This window comes from Callionymus lyra, chromosome 10, assembly GCF_982586985.1.
Source record: "Callionymus lyra chromosome 10, fCalLyr1.hap1.1, whole genome shotgun sequence".
Taxonomy (NCBI): Eukaryota; Metazoa; Chordata; class Actinopteri; order Syngnathiformes; family Callionymidae; genus Callionymus; species Callionymus lyra.
This window is the reverse complement of record NC_141827.1, coordinates 11,162,023-11,182,312: the sequence shown is the minus strand read 5'-3', so window position 1 is coordinate 11,182,312 and position 20,290 is coordinate 11,162,023. Positions and strand designations below refer to the sequence as shown.

At 39.4% G+C, this 20,290-nt stretch overlaps 4 protein-coding genes across 4 annotated transcripts; 2 read left to right on the top strand and 2 right to left on the bottom strand.

The window, feature by feature from the left end:
* Window positions 1-1,198: 1,198 nt before the first annotated feature.
* Window positions 1,199-6,975, top strand: p4htmb (prolyl 4-hydroxylase, transmembrane b). The gene is made up of 9 exons (XM_087800597.1): window positions 1,199-1,843; window positions 1,984-2,065; window positions 3,377-3,567; window positions 3,641-3,737; window positions 4,492-4,654; window positions 4,724-4,909; window positions 5,009-5,099; window positions 5,236-5,359; window positions 6,255-6,975. Exons 1-9 carry the CDS (start codon window positions 1,463-1,465, stop codon window positions 6,461-6,463), a joined length of 1,524 nt encoding a protein of 507 aa, XP_087656723.1. The 5' UTR covers window positions 1,199-1,462; the 3' UTR covers window positions 6,464-6,975.
* Window positions 6,976-6,980: 5 nt separating this feature from the next.
* slc26a6l1 (solute carrier family 26 member 6, like 1) lies at window positions 6,981-13,490 on the bottom strand. Its single transcript, XM_087800595.1, has 19 exons — window positions 13,357-13,490; window positions 13,142-13,281; window positions 12,964-13,074; window positions 12,730-12,905; window positions 12,488-12,652; window positions 11,607-11,759; window positions 11,279-11,361; window positions 11,066-11,213; window positions 10,881-10,994; window positions 9,920-9,997; window positions 9,754-9,849; window positions 9,573-9,679; window positions 9,359-9,428; window positions 9,198-9,290; window positions 9,018-9,128; window positions 8,531-8,950; window positions 7,851-7,905; window positions 7,470-7,615; window positions 6,981-7,355 (listed from the first exon to the last, which is right to left on the bottom strand). The coding sequence occupies exons 1-19, from the start codon at window positions 13,488-13,490 to the stop codon at window positions 7,329-7,331; spliced, it is 2,427 nt and encodes an 808-aa protein (XP_087656721.1). The 3' UTR covers window positions 6,981-7,328.
* A 699-nt stretch (window positions 13,491-14,189) lies between these two features.
* kbtbd12 (kelch repeat and BTB (POZ) domain containing 12) lies at window positions 14,190-17,560 on the top strand. The gene is made up of 6 exons (XM_087801492.1): window positions 14,190-14,231; window positions 14,344-15,467; window positions 15,535-15,805; window positions 15,965-16,115; window positions 16,196-16,393; window positions 16,480-17,560. The coding sequence occupies exons 2-6, from the start codon at window positions 14,395-14,397 to the stop codon at window positions 16,647-16,649; spliced, it is 1,863 nt and encodes a 620-aa protein (XP_087657618.1). The 5' UTR covers window positions 14,190-14,231; window positions 14,344-14,394; the 3' UTR covers window positions 16,650-17,560.
* Window positions 17,561-17,639: 79 nt separating this feature from the next.
* On the bottom strand, window positions 17,640-19,803 carry iho1 (interactor of HORMAD1 1). The gene is made up of 8 exons (XM_087801493.1): window positions 19,794-19,803; window positions 19,579-19,642; window positions 19,265-19,394; window positions 19,057-19,193; window positions 18,928-18,976; window positions 18,754-18,838; window positions 18,434-18,549; window positions 17,640-18,365 (listed from the first exon to the last, which is right to left on the bottom strand). Exons 2-8 carry the CDS (start codon window positions 19,629-19,631, stop codon window positions 17,724-17,726), a joined length of 1,212 nt encoding a protein of 403 aa, XP_087657619.1. The 5' UTR covers window positions 19,632-19,642; window positions 19,794-19,803; the 3' UTR covers window positions 17,640-17,723.
* Window positions 19,804-20,290: the final 487 nt, after the last annotated feature.

Sequence of the window (20,290 nt, the reverse complement as noted above, 5' to 3'; positions counted from 1 at the left end):
CTAACATTAGCTAAACTTTAGCTTAAGTTTTAAGTCATCAGCAAAATCTTCTTAGGTCGAATTAAAGTAAAAACACAAGAACAAAGCACACTTCACAAACCTTTAAAACTCCCCGACGTGGAAATGTGTGTTATTGTCGAAAATTTCGCCCCTTTAAACTACTACTAAAAATACGTCTCTGGCGTTTAATACTTTTGAAGTTGCAGGAAATTATTTTTTTTCGCGGTCAAATGCAGCGTCATGGTTAAGACATGACTAATGGAGGAAAAACAGATTCGCTTCAATTAAAAGTAAAAAAAAAAAAAAAAATCACTTTTAAAAAAGGAAATAATGGCAATTTCAATAGAGCAATACAAATAAAAAATAAATATCAGGGTAAAAAGCAAAAATAAAGCCGTTATCTTTTATTTTAGTGAAATTCTAAACTAATTTATTTTCTAACTTTAAAGTAAAAATAACACTAGTGATCATTAAAGATAATATTTTATTTATTTATTTTATTTTATTTTATCTATTTTATTTTTAATTTTAAATTAAAGATAACACTAGCGATCATTAAAGATAATATTTATTTTATTTACTTTATTTTATACATTTTATTTGTAATTTTAAATTAAAGATAACACTAGCGATCATTAAAGATCATATTTTATTCATTTATTTTATTTTATTTTAAATTTTAAAGTAAAGATAACTCTAGCGATCATTAAAGATAGTATTTTATTTATTTATTTTATTTTATTTTAAATCTTTTAAGTAAAGATAACTCTAGCGATCATTAAAGATAGTATTTTATTTATTTACTTTATTTTATTTTAAATCTTTTAAGTAAAGATAACTCTAGCGATCATTAAAGATAGTATTTTTATTTATTTATTAATTTATTTTATTGTATCTATTTTATTTTTAATTTTAAAGTAAAGATAACACTAGCGATCATTAAAGATAATATTTGTTTTCTCATGACGTGTGTTTTTTCCTCTTGATTTTAACGAGGGCACGTACAGTGATCTGGTCGTGCAGAGTGACTGTATGGTTGCAGGGCAGCAGAGGTCAGCATTGCACGCTACACTGCACAATGTGAAAAGTGCACTGTTGTGGCAAGTGTGTGTGTGTGTGTGTGTGTGTGTGTGTGTGTGTGTGTGTGTGTGTGTGTGTGTGTGTGTGTGTGTGTGTGTGTGTGTGATGAAGACCAGACTGCTCTGTTTACGTTCGCTCCAGCGCTTCTCCTCCTGCATCCACACACACTTCATCAGAGGATCAGCTCGTAACGACTCTTCATCGGTGACTTTTTTTTGGGGGGGTGACTCGTGGCCCTTGAATGCGGGGGTTTTAAAAAAAAAAAAATATGAATCCAGGTCAGAGTTTTGCTGCGCCACGACTCGACTGCGGCGCGAGGCTTCTTCAGCAGTGACACCATCAATGGACGTGATCCGTCTATGAGAGCCTTCTCTGCGGGGATATGAGCGAGCACCGGGGAGGCGAGGATGAGGAGCAGGATGAGGAGCAGGAGGAGCAGCAGGAGGAGGAGGAGGAGGAGGAGGACGCAGCCCGAAAGGCGACCTTGCGGATGCGGCTGAAGAGCGAGCGCCTCTGCGGGCAGAAGAGCGGCGTGTGCTCGCGCTCCTACTTCGTGGTGGTGATGGTGTTCTTCCACCTCTACATCATCAACGTCATCGGGCTGCTCTTCTACGTGCACTACAGCAACGGGCTGGAGGAGGAGGAGGGTGACGCCGGGGCGAGGAGTCCGGAGCCTCCCGGTGCTGTGGAGTACCGACGTCCTCCTCCCAAGACCCAGGAGTCTCCACGTGACGTGTCCCTCGTGCGCGTGGAGGGGATCAGGGTGAGTGTGACAACAACTTGTGTGTGTGTGTGTGTGGGTGTGTGTGTGTGTGTGTGTGGGGGTGTGTGTGTGTGTGTGTGTGTGTGTGTCCACCTCCACCCCTCAGTTTTCTGAAGAGCACTAATGATCTGTTTTCTCAGGTGGGACACGTCCAGAAGGTCTCCCTGGTTCCTGGTAAAGTCCATGAGATGAAAACTCTGAGTCTGAAGCCTTTGCTGTTTGGTACGAGTTTCTTCAGCACCTTTTCTTCTCTTTAAACTGAAATAAATATGTTAGCTTCTCCATCATAAACTTACCGGATCAATATTAAAACCTTTTTTTTTTAATGTAATTGCAGCCCATTATTTAGTGTGGCCCACAATATATTTAAACTACATACAGCTCGTTTAAAATTACATTTTAGAACAATTTAAAGTACACATAAATCAAAACCACTAATGACGATTATCGTGTAATAAGCCTTTCTCCAGGTTTGGGGAAGTTTCATTCATCCATACATTGACAACCGCTTTATCCCAGGGTCAGGGGTCGCGGGGAGACTGGAGCCTATCCCAGAATCATTGGGCGAGAGGCAGGGGACACCCTGGACAGTCCGTCGCAGACAACCATTCACACACACACTCATACTCTCATCACAGACAGTATCCGTTTGGGGAAGTTTTGTGTTATTTATTAGTTTAAGTAACATGTCAAACTGGAGGCCCAGGGGCCAAGTCTGGCCAGCTAAGTCATTTAATGTGGCCCACAAGTAGTGAATTATGAGTCAAACCAGATTATTGTTCATGTTGATAAAATAACCAATGACGACGCTAGTGTTAAAGATGAGCTAAGAAACAGAGATTGCTGATGTCAGCAACTAAAAAAAAAATGAAAACATAGTTAGTTATGCAAGATTTAGCATTTAAAAATTAAACGATAACGTAATAATTCTACTTTGATAAAAAACGAGTTTCCCCCCTGACCTGTTTGATTGGGTTTCGACACCCCTGGTTTAATCTAATAACATCACAAAAAATAGTGCCAGATTCAGATGAAAAAGAAATGGTGGACAGAGGGGAAAAATGTGGTAATATTAAAAGTAACGTTTTGGTTCATCAAGCACAGTATGAATTATTTTTTTTATCTTTTCAATCTCCAATCGTTGTTAACGTTACCTGTACCTGCTTCATCCTAAAGTGCTCGGAACCACAGTCCACTCCAATGTATCTGAATGCCAGGTGTCTTCTATCTAACCTTGAGGGGCGACTTAAATCTAGAGAATAAACAATTACTGTTTCGTTTGATACAACATGCGAACATTTATTTTTGGTTTAAACGTCCCTGAGTTGTAAATATATATACATATATATACCAGTAATGGATGCGTTGACATTTTGGCTTGGTCAAATTTTTTACTTCCAATTTGAGCTTTCCCACATTTATATAAACGTATCTCTTATAATCGGTATTATATTGTTATTATAAGAGAAATTAAGGAAAAAAAAGCATAAATGATTTAAAATGTTTTGCTCTTTCATCTATTTTTCACATCAGAGATCCCCAACTTCCTGTCGGACGACGAGTGCCGTGTGGTGATGCAGCTGGCGCAGCTGAAAGGTCTGATGGAGAGTCAGCTGATGGTGCAGGACGGTCAGGAGGACCTGGTGAGGGAGCTCAACCTGAGCCCAGAGGAGATCTTTAACCTCCTCGACATCAACCAGGACGGACAGCTGCAGCTCCACGAGGTCAGTGGAGCCGACGATTGACGAATATTTTTGTTGTGATTAGAGGCTCTTATCGTCTCGGGGCCTTTTACAGATCCTGACTCATTCCAGAGTGAGGGACGGCATCTGGCTCACACCCGAAAACCTGAAGGAGATCTATGTCGGCCTGAACGCAGACAAAGATGGTGATGGTAGGATTTTAAAGCCACTTTTAATAGAAATAAATCCTGGAAGGTAATACAGTGCAGCAATCTACATCTATTAATCAGCATGGCCTCACATTGACTTGTGAAAGTTTATTTACTTATTTACTTGTATTTTCTGATGAGACTGAAATACGTCACCAAATGACCACAATTCCCCACACCTGGGATACCACATCAATCACAAATACACATTAACAAGGGAGTAAAGTCTAAAATCTGTTCACAATCTGCACCAATGCGTCAGATATCTGGGCGAGACACTGTGGTATGTTGCCCGGATGCTGCAAGAAAGTGGCGTCCACCAGACACACACAGTTGATAAATGAACTTAAAATGCTTTTAAAAAAAACTCACAATGAATGGGGCGCACCAACTGTCTTATTTACGTTGCCAGGAGATCTATACCCACTCGGCACTCCCCAAACCGGTAGGTCTTTGAAGCCCGTGTTAGGTCACCCCCCCTCTCTCTATTGTCTATGAGAGTCTGTTTGTCTAACAGTATCAGATTCAGAATATATAGGACCGAAGAATTTGGGGTATGGGAAGCAGCCAAGCAGTGTCTGAGCAGGGGTTATATTTTCCAATTTCGACTGCTAAAAAGGTGATTCTTCCCTTGTTCAAAAATAGCATTTCGGCCCTATTTTAAGTGTAAAAGATGTTTAACTTTACCAAGACAGATGGTCTAGGTTTTACAGTAATCGGGGGAAGGTATAGGTTGACTTTCTTCATGTGTTCACAGGCCTGCTGAGTCTAAAGGAGTTCAAGCTTCTGAGCAACGATGCATTTCAGCGATTTTTGCTGCAGCAGGGGGTTAAAAGAAGTCAGCTGGTGAGGAACAGCAGACACACTTGGCTCTACCAGGGTCAGGGGGCCCACCAGGTCCTTCAGGACATTAAAAAAAGGTGAATGCAAACAATCATCAAATGTTGCCGTAAAACTCTTGACACCATTATATTCCTCTATAATTCAAGGGTGATAAGACTTACTCGACTCCCGTCCACGCTGGTGGACCTCAGTGAGCCGCTCCAAGTGGTCCGCTATGAGGAGGGGGGTCACTACCATGCTCACCACGACAGTGGTCCTGTGTACCCCGAGACCGCCTGTACCCACACGCGCCTGGCGGCAAACGTGTCCACGCCGTTCGAAACGTCTTGCAGGTGAGTTAGACTCACTACAATGGGTTTGTTTCAGCACCAAAGTTGTGTGTCACTATGTGTTTATTGTGTGTTTGTATGTATGTCTGTGTACGTATCCAGGTACATCACGGTTCTCTTCTACCTGAACTCGGTTGAGGGGGGCGGGGAGACCGCGTTCCCTGTGGCAGACAACAGGACCTATGATGAAGTGGTGCGTAACTGTGTGGGTCCCTGCAAAAGTCTTTTGTGTGTCATATGGTGCACCTGATTTGTGTTTGGGTTTTTTTTGTGTTGTATGGGTTCGAGAAAGAATAGAATGAAAGACTGAAAAAGATTATTTGTTTCAGTGTCTCATACAGGATGACGTGGATCTCATGGATACGAGAAGAAACTGTGACAAAAGCAATCTGAGGGTGAAACCAACCAAAGGAACCGCAGTTTTCTGGTACAACTACCTCTCCGACGGAAGAGGTACAGTTATACAATTATAATATTTCATATAATATATCAACATCCTTGAATTAATGGTTTAAATACTGGCCATACTTCAGATAAAAAAATGTTATTATTATAATTGTAGCTTAAATTGAACCCTTTAAGTTCCTTATTTATCATTGGAGTCACGAATTGGAATCAAATGTATGTCTAATAATAAATAAATTAGACAATCTGGCAACTTTACCAAGATGCCTGTTGTCTCTTGCTTGGAAGGGATGGACTAAAGACTCTGATTTAGAAAGCTTGCGGCAGAAAGAATAACATAAATATTATTTTTAGATGTTTGGATCTAGGCTCTCTATGTAAAGATCAAGTAAATGTGGACGCAAATTTTAATCTTAAGTAAGTAAGTAAGTAATTTTTATTTGTATAGCTTTTCCAGACCAGGGTCACAAAGCGCTTAAACAATCAAAACAATATTCAATAAAGTATATACTTTAAAGATCAAGATAAAACTGATAACACAACAGGAGTTCCAGAAAATCAAGGAAAAGCCTGAACAAATAAAAACGTCTTAAGATGTTTCTTAAAGGAGTCAGTAGATCATCAAACACAGAGGAAGAGGAAGATCGTTCCAAAGCTTAGGAGCAACAGCCTGGAAGGATTTCTCTCCTCTGGTCCTGAACCGTGTGCAAATGTTTGAGAGGTATTTCTCAAACCTTGATTTATATTTATCGTGGAAACTTCCTTGCAGAAGATAAAAATAATGGTAATGGAAGAGGAAAGTTGGGTAAAGCATATAATACAAAGGAAATAATGGTCAAGGAAACATCATTTTTGGCTGTATGTAAGGCAGAACATTCAGACTAATGTACGTGGATCACAGTTTGTGATCACAGAAATGCCTTATTTTGTTTGGGATTAACAGGTTGGGTCGGCGAACAGGACGACTACGCGCTGCACGGCGGCTGCGTCGTGACGAGCGGGACTAAATGGGTCGCAAATAAATGGATCAACATTGATCCTGACTACCAGCGACAGGCTCGCTACCAGCAATTGGTGTCACAACAGCCGGATGAAGAGGACGAAGAAGATGCGGCTCAGAACTCGGACGTGCACATCCATCTGGACTTGTAGCTCCTGAATCCAACGTTTGCCTCCTCCTCCAGTCCAGTGGACAACCTCGTATGTAGCGGTCACTTTAGCCAGTGTGTGAAGATGCTAATAATTCAGGGAATGAGGTCGCACTGGGGTTTATGCAAAGATTTGTCAAAATGTACGTCATGAACATTTTTAAACCTTCTTACTCTTTGGAATGTTGCACATAATGTCAGTTGAATGAGTTGAAAACCTCTCTTGCACGACTTAGCGGCAGCCCTTCTGATGTTTGTTCAGTGATAAACAAAAAACAAAACAAAAAAATCGCACCCAAAAACAGCTCCGTCAACTTGTTCTTGCTGTCATGACCAAAAAAGTTTGCACAAAGAGTGTGACGCATGTTTTACAGTCTCTGTTCCTTAAATTAACAAAACAACTAATGCATCGAATATGATTGAATTGTATTAATTATGATTTTTGGTTTCGTTATTACTGTTTGGAAATTGCACTATATTTATTTTTCCAGATTAAATAAAAAACAACAACAACAAGCGTGTCCACCAGAATCCCTTTATTTACATTAATTGAAGATTTTAACATTTCAATGAAAAATAACTATTCATATGCGACTCATTTTTGACCCAAATTGAGATTTCTTTTTTTCCTTATAAAAAATTGACCTACATCATTTCAATTTCAATTTAGGTTACTTAAAAGGACAATGTGCAGTTACATTAAAAAGATGGCTGCACCACATTTAGCACAATGCTACTTTCCATTTGTAATTTAATTTAATTTAAGCACTAACATTTTTTTTATATATATTTTTGGAATTTAAAATCATCAATAGATTTGATATCAGGTAGTGTTCCAGAACACATGAATGTTGGATGACTTCGAGTCTCTACAGTTTTGTGCCGTCCTCCACGCTCTGAAATCACATGATTGGTTTATTTTGTTCATTATTCATGTGAATTAAGCAGTTGAAAACATGTCAGTGCTTTTACTTGTTGGTGTTTAAAATGGTTTCAAATCTCCCACTCACCCAAGAAGGTTCGTATCTCTGGGTTGAAGCGGCGCCTCGATGATCCAGGCAGTGAAGAACAGCGTCATGTATGGAGACGAAGAGAAGCTTCTTCGTTATTGAGTCGGAGAAGAAGCCGCCCAGTTCCAACTGCTCGACCACAGATGCTGAAGAAATTAAGAAAAGATGTATAATACTCAAGAAAGGCCAGATATTAGATTCAACTTTTCTCTTTTCTAGTTTATATTACACAGTTGCATACTGGAGTTTCACATTTATCTGAAGAAAAGTTACAGAACATTAAAAGGTAATGAAATACTGAAATAATGAAACGGTATCAACATTAATTTTCTGATTACAGTTAATTAAACTGAATTAAGTAGTGACACTTGTATTACTTACCCTGACAACCAGCCACATAGATATCTACGTCGATTTCACTGAAATCTTTAAAAATCTGCAAAAGAAACACATGTTGGATTGAGTTTTCCAGTGCAGATCTTACATGGTGAGGATATTTGCAAAGACTACGAAGTTAAAATGTTTGGGTTTTTTTTTCCAAATTTAAATCATAGTATTTAAGCAGGACTATAAATCAATATTTTCTTTCACTACACAATTTTGCATTGTCCCTGACCCAACAGATCAGGGCATTCATTTCCATCATGGCTGAAATACTAAGAGTTTCTTTCTACTAAGAAGAGAAAACTGACACGTCAAGAGCAATTTCCTTAAAGATGTGTACTTGCTATCTGTGTCATCAGGGCTGGAGACACTTCCATTTTCACTAAAATGCGTTTACTGTTTTAACACAGGATGGAGCCAAAATAAAATATATATTTCATTTTCTTTAGTGCTGCTTTAATAAAAGGACAGGTGTTATGTATGGTTATTAGTATTGCTCATTTGCAGACACACCATCTTGTACTTTTATTTGATAATAACTGAGACTTTTTAGCTCAACTGTACATACTGACTGGAAAAAAAGAGTAAATAACGATGTTCCTAAACATTTTTTAAGGATCAACACATTTCACACTGGAGGTTGTGTAATATTTAGTCTTCTAAAGAATAGAACTCACATTTTTGATCGTCTTTATCGCAACTGTGTCAATGAAGTTTGCAGTGGAGAGGTCAAGAACGATTGAGTGAATGTCCCATGTCCATTTGCCCAGAGAGCCCAGGGACACTCGCTCCAGGTCTCGACTGAGGGTGTCCTCACTGCTCGAGCCTAACGTTGTCGTGTCTCCATCCTGCAGCTCAGAGACCCATCCCAAGCTGTGACTCTCTGGGTCTCCTCCCTTAAGATACTCCCACCTGCACTGTCCGTCCGGTGATTGGCTGTTGGTTGGAACTACAAACACGGTCCCGTTTTGTCTCTCGGTCCAAACTTGAGTGTCCGTCTCATCTCCGTCCAGACATGTGTCTCTCCAACGCTCAGCCTCCTCCTCTACTGAGAACACTGGGACGACATCCACACCTGATCTCTTTGCCTGTCGGTGCTTTAAATGATTGTTAAATAGACATTTAATAAATGGATTAATTTGACTGTTGTCTTTGGAACTGTACCTCTCGTTTAGCTCGTCTTTTAGCTCGTCTCTCTGCCCTTCTTTCTCTGCGTCTCTGTTTAGCTTCTTGTCTCTTCTTATAAATGATCATTTTACTGATGTCAAGCCCACTCTGCAACACAGATAATAGATAATTGATTATAAAAAACTATAGGTAGATTAAAAACTCAAGTAAGCAAACCTTTTCTTTCAAGGCCTCCAGGTAAAGATCTGCATTGGCAAAATATACAGTAGAGGAGGATCGGAAAATAGTGACACCAGGAATCTGTTTTGCCTTTGAAAAGGAAAACAATAAACAAGTTAAAGCTCAAAAATACTTTTTGATTTATAAGGGATATATACCTCTTCGTGTGTTTCTATGTCCACATACAATTCAGTCCCAGGAACATTCCCCAATACAGAGTACGTTGGCCTGAGAAATTAAGATTAAATATTAATTTTCTAGTAAAGAATTGTTTAACATCTACATTTCTCAGCTGCGACTTTAAAAAAAGGTTTTGTTTTATTGGATAAAATAAATCATTCATTATTTTGTCATTGACAAGAATCGTCTTACAGCTGCGTTCTAAAGATGACAGTCAGGAGAGCGAAAGCAATGGATGCAGCAAGACCCAGATCCAGATTGAAGAGAAGAGTCGAAACCCAAGTGACCAGCCACAACACCTGGAGGAAAAACACGACGACATTGATCAACGTGGACAGGAGAAGACAATAATCATCAATAGTGATTGACTCACAAGATCAATCTTGCTGCTCCTCCACAGTGTAACAATGTCACTGTATTGCTTGAACATCCCTTTCAAATTGACAAAGACAACAGCTGCGAGAACTGCCTGTACAGACACACGAAAATCAATTGGCAAATATTTACAAGAACTATACTTTCAGAAGCAGCAGACAAACCTTGGGTAGCTCCTGGAAAAGTGGTCCCAATTTTAAAATCGTCACCAAAACTATTACAGCAGATGCAACTCCAGCCATCTGAAAGATCATGATAATATATGATAAAATTGTGCAACAATCAGAGATCATGATATAAATTAAACATATAAATAGACAAAAACGAGTTCAAACGCTTTTTGTCCTTTAAAAAAAAAGATGGAGTGATTTAGGCTCAATGTAAGTATATTTAAAATGCTGGGACACAGCACGTGACAGTCAAGATGTCAGTTTTAATTATTTAATTTTTTTAAATCAATGTATGACATATGAAGGTTAAAAATTGAACACGACCTGGAACGCATTCCTGCAGGCCATCACTGACTTAAAAAAAAGTGTAAAAAATGTATAAAAGATTGGTGGAATATGCCTTGTAAGTTTAGCAAAGTTGTTTAGATACCTATTATAAAAAGCTAATAATATAAAGATATATGTATCTTGATGGATTCTAAGGGAAAATATAGTCATGAAGTGATATATTGTTTGTTTTCATTATTATTATCATAAATGTATGGAAAAACAGTAAAACAATGAGTGGAAGTCGAATAATGAATAAATTCAATATTAAAATTATAATTAGGCACAAGCAAAACATTGTTTAGAAAACAAAAGTCACAAGGAAGCAAACAGTTGTGTTAAACATAACTGTACACACATTTGTTACATTGAAATAATTGTGCAACAAACACTTTTTGTGGTTGTAGAAACTGTTTGAGTGGAACAGCATTGCAGTGGACTTAAACACAATATGTTCTCAGAGTCTGTGATTTTATTGTCATAAAACCTTTTGTCTTTGGGCAGTGATTGGGTTTACATTATTATTATTAAGTTATTAACTGACAACAAAAGGTGATCAAAGTTATTCTTTACAGACAGATTGGTAGGAGAAGCTAAACGGAAATAATTGTCACTCATAGTTACTCACCTGTGTTTTCCCTCCAGTGGTCTCCTGAATCAGACTTCTAGACATGGAGGCACAAACAGAGTAACACTGGAAGAAGCCCCCCACTGCATTGCTGAGGCCCAGAGCCACCAGCTCCTGTGAAACACGCGAGAATAAGATCTTGAGAAAATCTTCCCTCTGGTGAAATACTTTAAGTGACCCGTCACCTGGTTACTGTCCACTTTGTATCCATGCTTCAGTGCAAATGTTTTCCCCAGTGAAATTGATATGGCGTACGCTACGAGGGCTATTGCGAAAGCATCGCCAATGACCTCCCCAAATATGCTCACATCTGGTACAGTGGGGGGACTGAGACTAAAGAGGGCAAATGGATCAATACAGACTCAGAAATGACTAATTAGGATTGTAGGTCTTCTTACCCACTGGGAATTTCACCGACAACTGGGATGGAGTAATTGTCATTCAAGGAGACAAAGCTGGATATGAAGGTCGCAGCAACGATCTACAACACAAAACAATTTGACAACATTACTCATTAAACGTTGAGTTGATCATACGCTACACATGGATCTAATTATTAGCCCGAGGCAAATATTTTTGCTGTGAACAGCAGAGTTTCTTCTGCTGACTCTGCTGTTTGTTTTTTCCACCGCCGTTGTACTTTATCACTACTGCAACATCAGCGTCAGCACAGAGCACAGAGGTGATAACACAACCAGGCCAGAGTGTGTCCCCGCATCAACTGACAGTGATGAGCTCCACCGGGATTGGTACTGGCAGCCTCTGACTCAGGAAGGAGTTGAGCTCCTTCGCCGCAATTAGGAAGACCATGGACACGACGCTGACCACCAGAGTCGGGAGATGAGTTTGTGGCAGCAGGACACAGACATCCATCAGTGTCTGAAAATACACATACATGATCAGCGGTCTATGAATACACTATGTTTGCGTTGAACAATAAAATACATTGTTTTATTTTTGTAGTCTGTCGGTCTTTGTTATAAAATTATTATGATATATTAAAGAAGTCCTAAGACACAAAACAAGATTTAGATTTTACATAAACATTCTAAGACACTGCTTACATCCACTACAACTATATTAAACCGCTTAGGGACCTTGGGAGCTTTGGTCTGGGGTGCATTTTATTTTATTTATCCATGCTATTCATTTCCAGAAGGAGATTAGAACATTATTATTGGTTATTATTTTTTAAGATATTATTTTTAAAAAATGTTATGAGGGACTAGGGGATACAAATGCATTTCCTTAAGAATGTTCAAATAATGTTTTTTTTTTTAATTTTCTTACATTGTTATTATTATTGCTAATAGGTAAAGGTTAGGGTTAGTCAACATTACACTCGATGGATCTACTGACTCCTTTAAAAAACATCTTAAGACGTTTCTATTTGTTCAGGCTTTTCCTTGATTTTCTGGAACTCCTGTTGTGTTATCAGTTTTATCTTGATCTTTAAAATATATACTTTATTGAATATTGTTTTGATTGTTTAAGCGCTTTGTGACTTGTGAATTACTTACTTACTTACTTGGACATATCAATTAATTGTCATCAATACAAATAAAGAAAGGAAAAAAAAAAAGATCCCATTTAAAATCTTAACTTACATAAACTAAGGACAGTGGACCATTGAACCGTGTCGGCGACACACCAAAAATGTATTTGAGCTGTGCCACTACAGCATGGGCGGCTGCAGCCGTCGTATATGCTCGAACCAGAGGTTCTGACAGATATGTTCCCACAAATCCAAACTTCACCAGACCAAGTATCACCTAAAAAAGAGACGACAACACATGTTTGATTAAATAGGAGCTACGACAACACAACTTTAATTCTTTGTTTGGCTGACCTGAATCAAACCTCCCAGGACAGTGGTGGCAGCGGCCACCTGAACTCTGTACGAGTCACGAGCCGCAACATCGATCTCACCGGTGAAGTTGGTACCGTTCAATATGCGGAAATTCATATCTGGGGCAAGTTTCTCTGTCACACTGCCCACCATTATGCTTAGCACAGCAAATGTACCTAAATAGCAAAGCAGATGTAGGTCGGCAATCTGCACACATCATCTGCTTGAACTCACCTATAGAAATGTGGCGTGATGTTCCGAAAAAGAAATAGACCAGTGCAGGATAAAGGGATGTGTAAAGACCAAAGACGGGAGGCAAGGAGGCCAATAAAGCATAAGCCATTCCTGTTAACGGCAGAGTTTTCAGTCAAGGATTCAGCGATCCCAAAGAAACACATTTGCAATTGACAACCTTGTGGTAGATGCATTATTCCGACGCTGATGCCAGAGATTAGGTCGGGCATGCCGTAATCCCAGATGGAGTATTTGGGAAGCCAATACAAGACAGGCAAGGTGCTCATCAAGCTGTGTTTTAGTTTGGACAGTGAACATCTAAAAAGAACAATCAAGCACATGGAAACGAATTTGAGTCAAAAATATCTATGTGTATTTTAAAGGTTGACTTACCCTAATGAATCTTTAAGATGTCTTGGTAAAGACTTGCGAGTATCAGAGTACGATTTTCTCCGCGTCAACTCCTCCAGTCGCTGCTCGTCCAGAACGCTCCTCTCCACTTTGAATTTCAAGCCTCTATGCGCCATGAGAATAACCGAATTAAAAATCGTGACTGATTAAGTTAAGAGACGGTCCTGTTGGTAGTGAGAAGTCAAACTGTTCTCTAAGTTGATTGTGTGTCACGGTAAAGTCCTAAAATGTGTAACTAAAGTCAGGATGTTGTACAAAAAGCACTAATGACATGGAAGTAATTACCATGAGGGGGTGGCGAAATATTAACCTTTAACTTTCAACTAGTGCTGGATCAGCGTTTTTCAGTGAATCGGAAAACACAAACGTATTAGATCTGGCTTCCTGCGGTGTCCCAACTGTGTCTATGTACTGGGCCTTTAAGAGATGTAGTCATGAAATCCGAGTCCATGCTGGGAGCAATCTTACATCTCTGTCAGGCCGGGCTGCTGGCACGTGGCTGCGTATAACAAACAGAAGAAGAAGAATGACCCTGTCAAGGAGGTCACACATTCTGCCCGATACAGACTTTTAATAAACCAAATATTTGGCCATGTTTGTTCTTGTCACTGAATGTAGAAAAGTGACTTTGTCTTTTGTTGTTTACTAGTCTTGACCCACTTACCGCCTGCCATAACAATCTATTTTTGGGTGAATAGCTCAGAGGGTCACTGGTGAGTGAACATAACTTTGAGCCCATGAGTTGGTCAGACGGTCTCCAGCCCGCTGGACAAATATATATTTGAGCATGTGCGATTGGTTTTTTAAAGAGGAAAATGGATATTAACCGATCTTTCTAGTCTAGGAGCACACAACTGGTAAGAACTCTCTCCCTGACCCGTGTTTAAATCAAGTTTTGCCTATAGATCTTGAATGATTGACGTTTTTGTTGCTAATTTAACATTCATAATTCATTGTCTTTGTTTTCAGGAAAACAATTACTGCTAATCTAAACACAGGTTATCCTGCACAGTTGGAAAAATGGATTTCCTAGCCAAACATAGTCTGGTTCTTCTTCAGCAGCTCAGAAGGATGAGGGAGTCAGAACACTTGACAGACGTGGTGCTGGTCGCCGAGGGCGTCAGTTTTCCTTGTCATCGTGTGGTTCTGTCTGCGTTCAGCCCATATTTCAGAGTCATGTTCACATGTGGGCTGCGCGAGTGCGACAACAGAAATATCTTCTTGCACGACACGCCGGCGGACAGTTTGGCTCTACTGTTGAACTACATGTATTGCTCAGAACTTCCTCTCAACAATGACAACGTCCAAGGCATCTCCATTGCAGCGTTTCTTCTGCAGATGGACGACGTCTTCAAACGATGCCAGCTGCACATGACTGAAAACATGGACGCCTCCAACTGCCTCGGTGTGTACTATTTTGCCCGAGACCTCGGTGCGGAAGAGCTGTCTGATCACGCCGAACGGTTTTTGAGGCAGAATTTTGAGCAAGTCTGTCAGAACGAGGAGGTGCTGGAGCTGGAGGCCTATCAGCTTGTGAAACTCCTCGCGTCGGATGATTTGAACATTTCACGAGAAGAAACGATCCTGGACGTGGTCCTTCGCTGGGTTAGACACGGTACTTTAACGGATGAGGAGTTGCGTTCGAGGCACCTGGCGGAGCTTCTCAGAAAAGTCCGCCTGCCCTTGATAAGTGTTGATTATTTGAAAGAAACTTTGAGGAGAAACACGGCCGTCTTGGCCGATGCCGAATGTCTGGACATGTGGAATCAAGCGATAGAGATTTCAGCTTTGCACCCATCGGCTGCCGCTAGGAAGCTCAAACTCCGGTATGGGATGGAGACCACAGATCTGTTGCTCTGCATAGGCAACGATGATGGCGGGATACGATCGAGGTACGGCAGCTATGGAGATCGCAGCTTCTGCTTCGCCCCTTCAACCGGTCGGACGTACTACATGACCTCGCCACGATATTGTGAAGCTTTAGGCTACGTTTGTGCCGGACTGGTGACTGAAGAGAACAAGATTATAGTGTCAGGAGAGGCCAGTGCCCGTAGACTGTCCCGACAGAAGGACATGGACATTGAGGTCTACCGGTAAGAAAATGTCAAAGCTTTCAAAAGGCTTTTCCACAAATTAATGTTACATCTTATTGTAAAATAGGTACAGAGTTGAAGCCCAAGGCACCTGGGAGCACCTCACATCAGCCGAATACAGAGACTCTTACGTTCTGGGATCCGTTGGTGACACTCTGTACATTATTGGTGGACTCATGAGACTGAAGAACGAGCTGCTTATCACCAACTCTGTAGAGCGGTGGTCTTTACAAGGAGGACCCTGGCGGAGCGCTGCACCCCTACCATTGCCGCTGGCCTATCACAGCGTTATCACGTTGAACAATTATCTGTATGTGGTCGGTGGTCGGACTCCTCAGGTAATAAACGGTCGACAATAAACGCCTTCATTAACTTCTAGATTTCTCTTCTCGCTTACGATTCACATTTGCAGTTAGCGCTTTAAAATTATATAAATTGAGAGGCTAACCTGTGAGTTGAAATTGATATTTTCTGTGTCATTTTCCCCTCATGACCAGTCATACCGCTTGGAGGACGAGCCAGAGTGTCTCAGTAACCGTCTCCTGCAGTATGATGCGCAGACGAACACATGGACAGAGAAAAGACCCATGAAGTACTCCAAGTACCGCTGTTGTACAGTCGTGCTGGATGGTGAAATATATGTCTTGGGTGAGTTTGTTGTTGTTGTTGTTGTTTCGACTGAATCCGAGTCTTAGTTGTTGATCTTGAATTTACATTTTCTATCATAGGTGGGATTGGTTGTGAGGGTTTAGACCGAGGGCAGTCACGTCACTGCCTGGACGCTGTTGAGATCTACAATCCAGAAGAAGACTGTTGGAGAGAAGGACCTTCACTTCCCTGCGCCCAACTTTCACTGCGTACCAACGCATCCAATGCAGGCGCGGTAGGAGGGAAGATATACGTCTGTGGATACTATAAAGGAGCAGGTGAAAGTTTTGTTTCCTAAAGGTCATCAAAAACCAGTTTTGTTCTACATTTCTAACAAACATACTTTTACGTTTAAAACCCTCAGATCGCCATGATGACATAACGAAAGACATCTTGGAACTTGACCCGGGGGAAAAGAGGTGGACAGTGGTGGGACGTCGGGTTCTCATGCATGACAACTATGATGTTTGCTTGGTAGCCAATCTCAACCCGAGAGGACTGATGTCCCCTCCTGCAGATCTCGTCAACCAGTGATACCCATGTTACCAAAATTAGATTGAAATCTCTGGGGAAGGAATAACTGATGCACTGTTGGTCGCACTTACAGCACTCTGACTCTTTTTTTTGTACACTGTAGCACCTTAATAGTTGAATATATTAAGGCAATAATTAATAACTTTTATGTATCGGTTAAGGAATCTTTGGCCAATATGGAAATGAAAGTAAACGCTGTCTCTGACCGACATCCTTTCAACATTTAATCACAGAAATTAATTGTTACATATTGCTACTTTGATATATTGTATGACTTAATCTGGCCTTCTTCTAACTTCTCCTGGTACATATAAATCTAGGTAACATTATGAATTTCACAAAAACGTTTACATTTCCATCTCCAGTTTTATCTGTTGTAAAATCTGGATTTTAATATATATTAAATAGCCCCAAAATATATATTGTGTGTACACTCTTTTGCTTTTGATTCTGAGGCAGCCCATCATTTTCATCTTCAGGACATATATTTAACTCTCTAGCCAATTAAAAAGGGAGCAGATAGTCGCAAGAATTGACTTACAGGCGAATCACAACAAACCAACAGCTAGAAATAAATTCTCTCACCAGCTTTTTCAACTACTTTGTTTTTTCTGCTTTTTTGGGCTTTTGTGATGAATTATTGTTTCTCTGACATAAATATGTTTGTGATATTTTCACTTGAGCGTGTCCTCGCCCGGGCTTTTCTCCAGTAACTCAACTGTTGTATTTATATTTTATTTTTGACAATCCGACAGGCTGCTTGAAATTATTTTTTTAAATGAATATATTGTTTTGTGTCAAAAAGGTTGATATAAATGATTCTGGGTTTCTTAAAGAATATTTTGAATTTTCTTTAAAGCAATCGTTTGATTCACCATTTTTTAATTGGCTTACCAACATTATTTTTATCTACTTATTCACACACTTGTTTCAAAAGTTGTTGCAGTAAATAAATGTAATAAAAACTTGTTTAAAACGGTGTGTATTTTATTCATTTTTTTCAAAAATGTATGACTCCATGAGATGAATGAACCAGAACACAAAGTGAGTAGCTAAAACATACAGGCTCAACGACTAAAACCCTCCATCAGAGTCTGTGTCAAAAAAGTGCCAGAAGCTTTCAGGTCTCTGCCGGCTGGCGGTCTGCGCCTGATCAGAGGGTCTCTCTGCGATGCTGTCTGTTCCCAGGATGCTGACAGAGCGGTCACTGTCAGGGGACCAGCAGCTGAGTGGAGTGATGAAACATCCTTTCTTCTCTCTGGACCGAGCTAAACTATCCGTTTTATCTCCCTTGTTCAAGTCATTTTGTTGAGGCGTTACAACTGGTTGAATATTTTCATCAGAGACACTGTGATTGTTTTTGTGCCAGAGAACCAACGGCCTCTTTTTGCGTTTCCTGGTGGCTTTTAAAGACCTTCTTTTCAGTACAGAAGCAACGGAACTTGGAGGGACGTTTTGTATCTCGGTGTGTTTTTGATTGATAGATTGCTTTTTTCTACTATTGGGCTTGTTGTCCACTCCTGGGGATTTCTGTACTGCTGTGTCCACCATCACAGCTTTTGGTGGTTTAGCCAAAGACTCAGAGACTAAAGTATTGAGTAACTTCAACACTTCTTCAAGCTTCTTCTGTTCGTCCACCCGGTCTTTTGTAAGATTGTCCACGCTACTCTTTAAGCTTTCAACTTTCTCTCCGAGGTCTATTCTTGAGTCTTTGCTCTGAAAAAACAATATAACATTAAATTATCATCTCAATAAACAACAATAAATCAAAACATTTTACTCGCCTTTTGTATTTTCATGTCAATTTCTCCCATAAGCTCTCTTTGGGAATTAAGTTTGTCGAATAACACTTCAAACTGGTGTGAAAAGTCCCCTTGAAGACTGTTCAGGCTGCTTTGCACTGAAAGAGCAGAAAACACCAGTGCACAACTACAATAGAAGTACTTGAGCGCCACCTCGTGATCACATATAAGTAGTACCTTGTTTGAAATCTGAATGTTCTTTTACACTGAATTTAATGCATTAACATTAGCTGTTATATTTTAATGTCCTGTTAATTAATTAAAAAAACAAAATCAACAAGTTTAATTAAATCAGAACTGACCAGTCAACGATAAATTCGTAATCTTCTCCAGAGCAACTTGGCACATTGAGGTATTTTTTTCTGTGCCTGAAACAAGCAGTTGGATCTAATAAAAAAAATCAGATCATCAGACGACACAAGATAAACTGTTAAGAAAAAGACAACAAACTTCAAATGAAGATTAATAAAACTTACCCGATTCAGAGTTTCCCGAATATGCTGACACTCTTCAGCAAAGACTTGACTGATGCAGGTTGTTGGACGTATTTCATGACCGATTCAATGTCATTAAATGTCTAAATAAAACAAAAAAAAAAGTCTTACCTGTCAGATTTTTCTTTCGCTTTTTTCTTGGCTTCATCAAATGCATCTAGAAACCCTAACGTTCTGATTCTGTCTCGAGGATCTCCGAGCAAAAGAGGTTTGGCACTGTAACTGCTGGAATATTTGGGATCACTTTCCTAAATAACGCAGAAACACGTTTGTTTAGGACAATATAGCTCTCGGACATTTTACGATGAGCTTCACTTGCCTCTGTTGAACTGTGTCTGGATGACTTGCTCATATCCTGGGATGTTCCTTGTGAGTTTTCAGGCCAAAACTGAGACCCTGAGAACATCTGTGAGTCTGACAGACTGTAGAAACCACTGGTTGACGCATTCCTACAAGATATTCGGATTAGTAAAGTATAGAAAAACTCACATGGAATTGTTTGTTTGTTTTTAAGATCAATTTATTATTTTTAAATTATCAAACGTCACATGTCATGTCATTTTTTTTATTTTATTTTTATAAATGGCTTATTTGATTTAAAAGCACAATCAATTATAAAAGTAAGCTTCTTACCGGTCTTCAGTTGTGATGTTCAGCATTTGTTTAATGTTTCTTAAGTGGTTCATAGTTAGAAAACCTGTGCACAAAAAAAAGATGACTTGTATTAGTCAAATATCAGCGTGAAATGCAGCACTGAGATGTGAAAACGTTTTCATATAATTTGTAAATTAAATTCTTATGAATAAATTCGTTAAAAATAGTTTGAAATATATACTTACTTAAGTTACCAATGTTTGTTTTTTTTAATAGTGACGTATCAATGCTATGCTACGCGTGCTAGCTTAGACAATCAAACCCTCCCGCCAGGTCATGACAATCAATGGTGCGTTTAGGGAACAACAAAAACGTCGGAATTACTAATGTATATTATCTTGGCATAAATAAACAATATCAGACCCGTAAATGAGAGTTGAATTCGTTATAATAGACTATTTAAATACAGTTGTAACTTAAACAATTTTATATAAATTATATTACAATTTATTTTATTTAATCTTGATTTTTTTTTCCAACATTCTTTTGTAAAATATTCCGGGGAAATATTTCCCGTAATTTATCGAATTTACTGAACTGAAGTTTTATGTATTCATTAAATATTTTAAAACAGATTATAAAAAGGAAATATATATATATATATATATAGAGAGAGAGAGAGAGAGAGAGAGAGAGAGAGAGAGAGAGAGAGAGAGAGAGGATGAGAGAGATGGATGGATGGATGGATGGA

What these genes read in the sequence shown, in the direction of transcription:
- iho1 (XM_087801493.1), bottom strand. Translation starts at nt 19,631, where the DNA reads ATGAACCACTTAAGAAACATTAAACAAATGCTGAACATCACAACTGAA. An exon ending in TACGAATTTATCGTTGACTG is followed by an intron (nt 18,550 to 18,753) that starts GTCAGTTCTGAT and finishes CTGCTCTTTCAG; the next exon opens with TGCAAAGCAGCCTGAACAGT. An exon ending in TTGACATGAAAATACAAAAG is followed by an intron (nt 18,366 to 18,433) that starts GCGAGTAAAATG and finishes TTGTTTTTTCAG; the next exon opens with AGCAAAGACTCAAGAATAGA.
- p4htmb (XM_087800597.1), top strand. Translation starts at nt 1,463, where the DNA reads ATGAGCGAGCACCGGGGAGGCGAGGATGAGGAGCAGGATGAGGAGCAG. An exon ending in GACAGCTGCAGCTCCACGAG is followed by an intron (nt 3,568 to 3,640) that starts GTCAGTGGAGCC and finishes GGCCTTTTACAG; the next exon opens with ATCCTGACTCATTCCAGAGT. An exon ending in CGCAGACAAAGATGGTGATG is followed by an intron (nt 3,738 to 4,491) that starts GTAGGATTTTAA and finishes ATGTGTTCACAG; the next exon opens with GCCTGCTGAGTCTAAAGGAG.
- kbtbd12 (XM_087801492.1), top strand. Translation starts at nt 14,395, where the DNA reads ATGGATTTCCTAGCCAAACATAGTCTGGTTCTTCTTCAGCAGCTCAGA. An exon ending in ATGGACATTGAGGTCTACCG is followed by an intron (nt 15,468 to 15,534) that starts GTAAGAAAATGT and finishes ATTGTAAAATAG; the next exon opens with GTACAGAGTTGAAGCCCAAG. An exon ending in TGGATACTATAAAGGAGCAG is followed by an intron (nt 16,394 to 16,479) that starts GTGAAAGTTTTG and finishes TAAAACCCTCAG; the next exon opens with ATCGCCATGATGACATAACG.
- slc26a6l1 (XM_087800595.1), bottom strand. Translation starts at nt 13,490, where the DNA reads ATGGCGCATAGAGGCTTGAAATTCAAAGTGGAGAGGAGCGTTCTGGAC. An exon ending in TTTTCCAGGAGCTACCCAAG is followed by an intron (nt 9,850 to 9,919) that starts GTTTGTCTGCTG and finishes GTGTCTGTACAG; the next exon opens with GCAGTTCTCGCAGCTGTTGT. An exon ending in GTCATCTTTAGAACGCAGCT is followed by an intron (nt 9,429 to 9,572) that starts GTAAGACGATTC and finishes TTAATTTCTCAG; the next exon opens with GCCAACGTACTCTGTATTGG.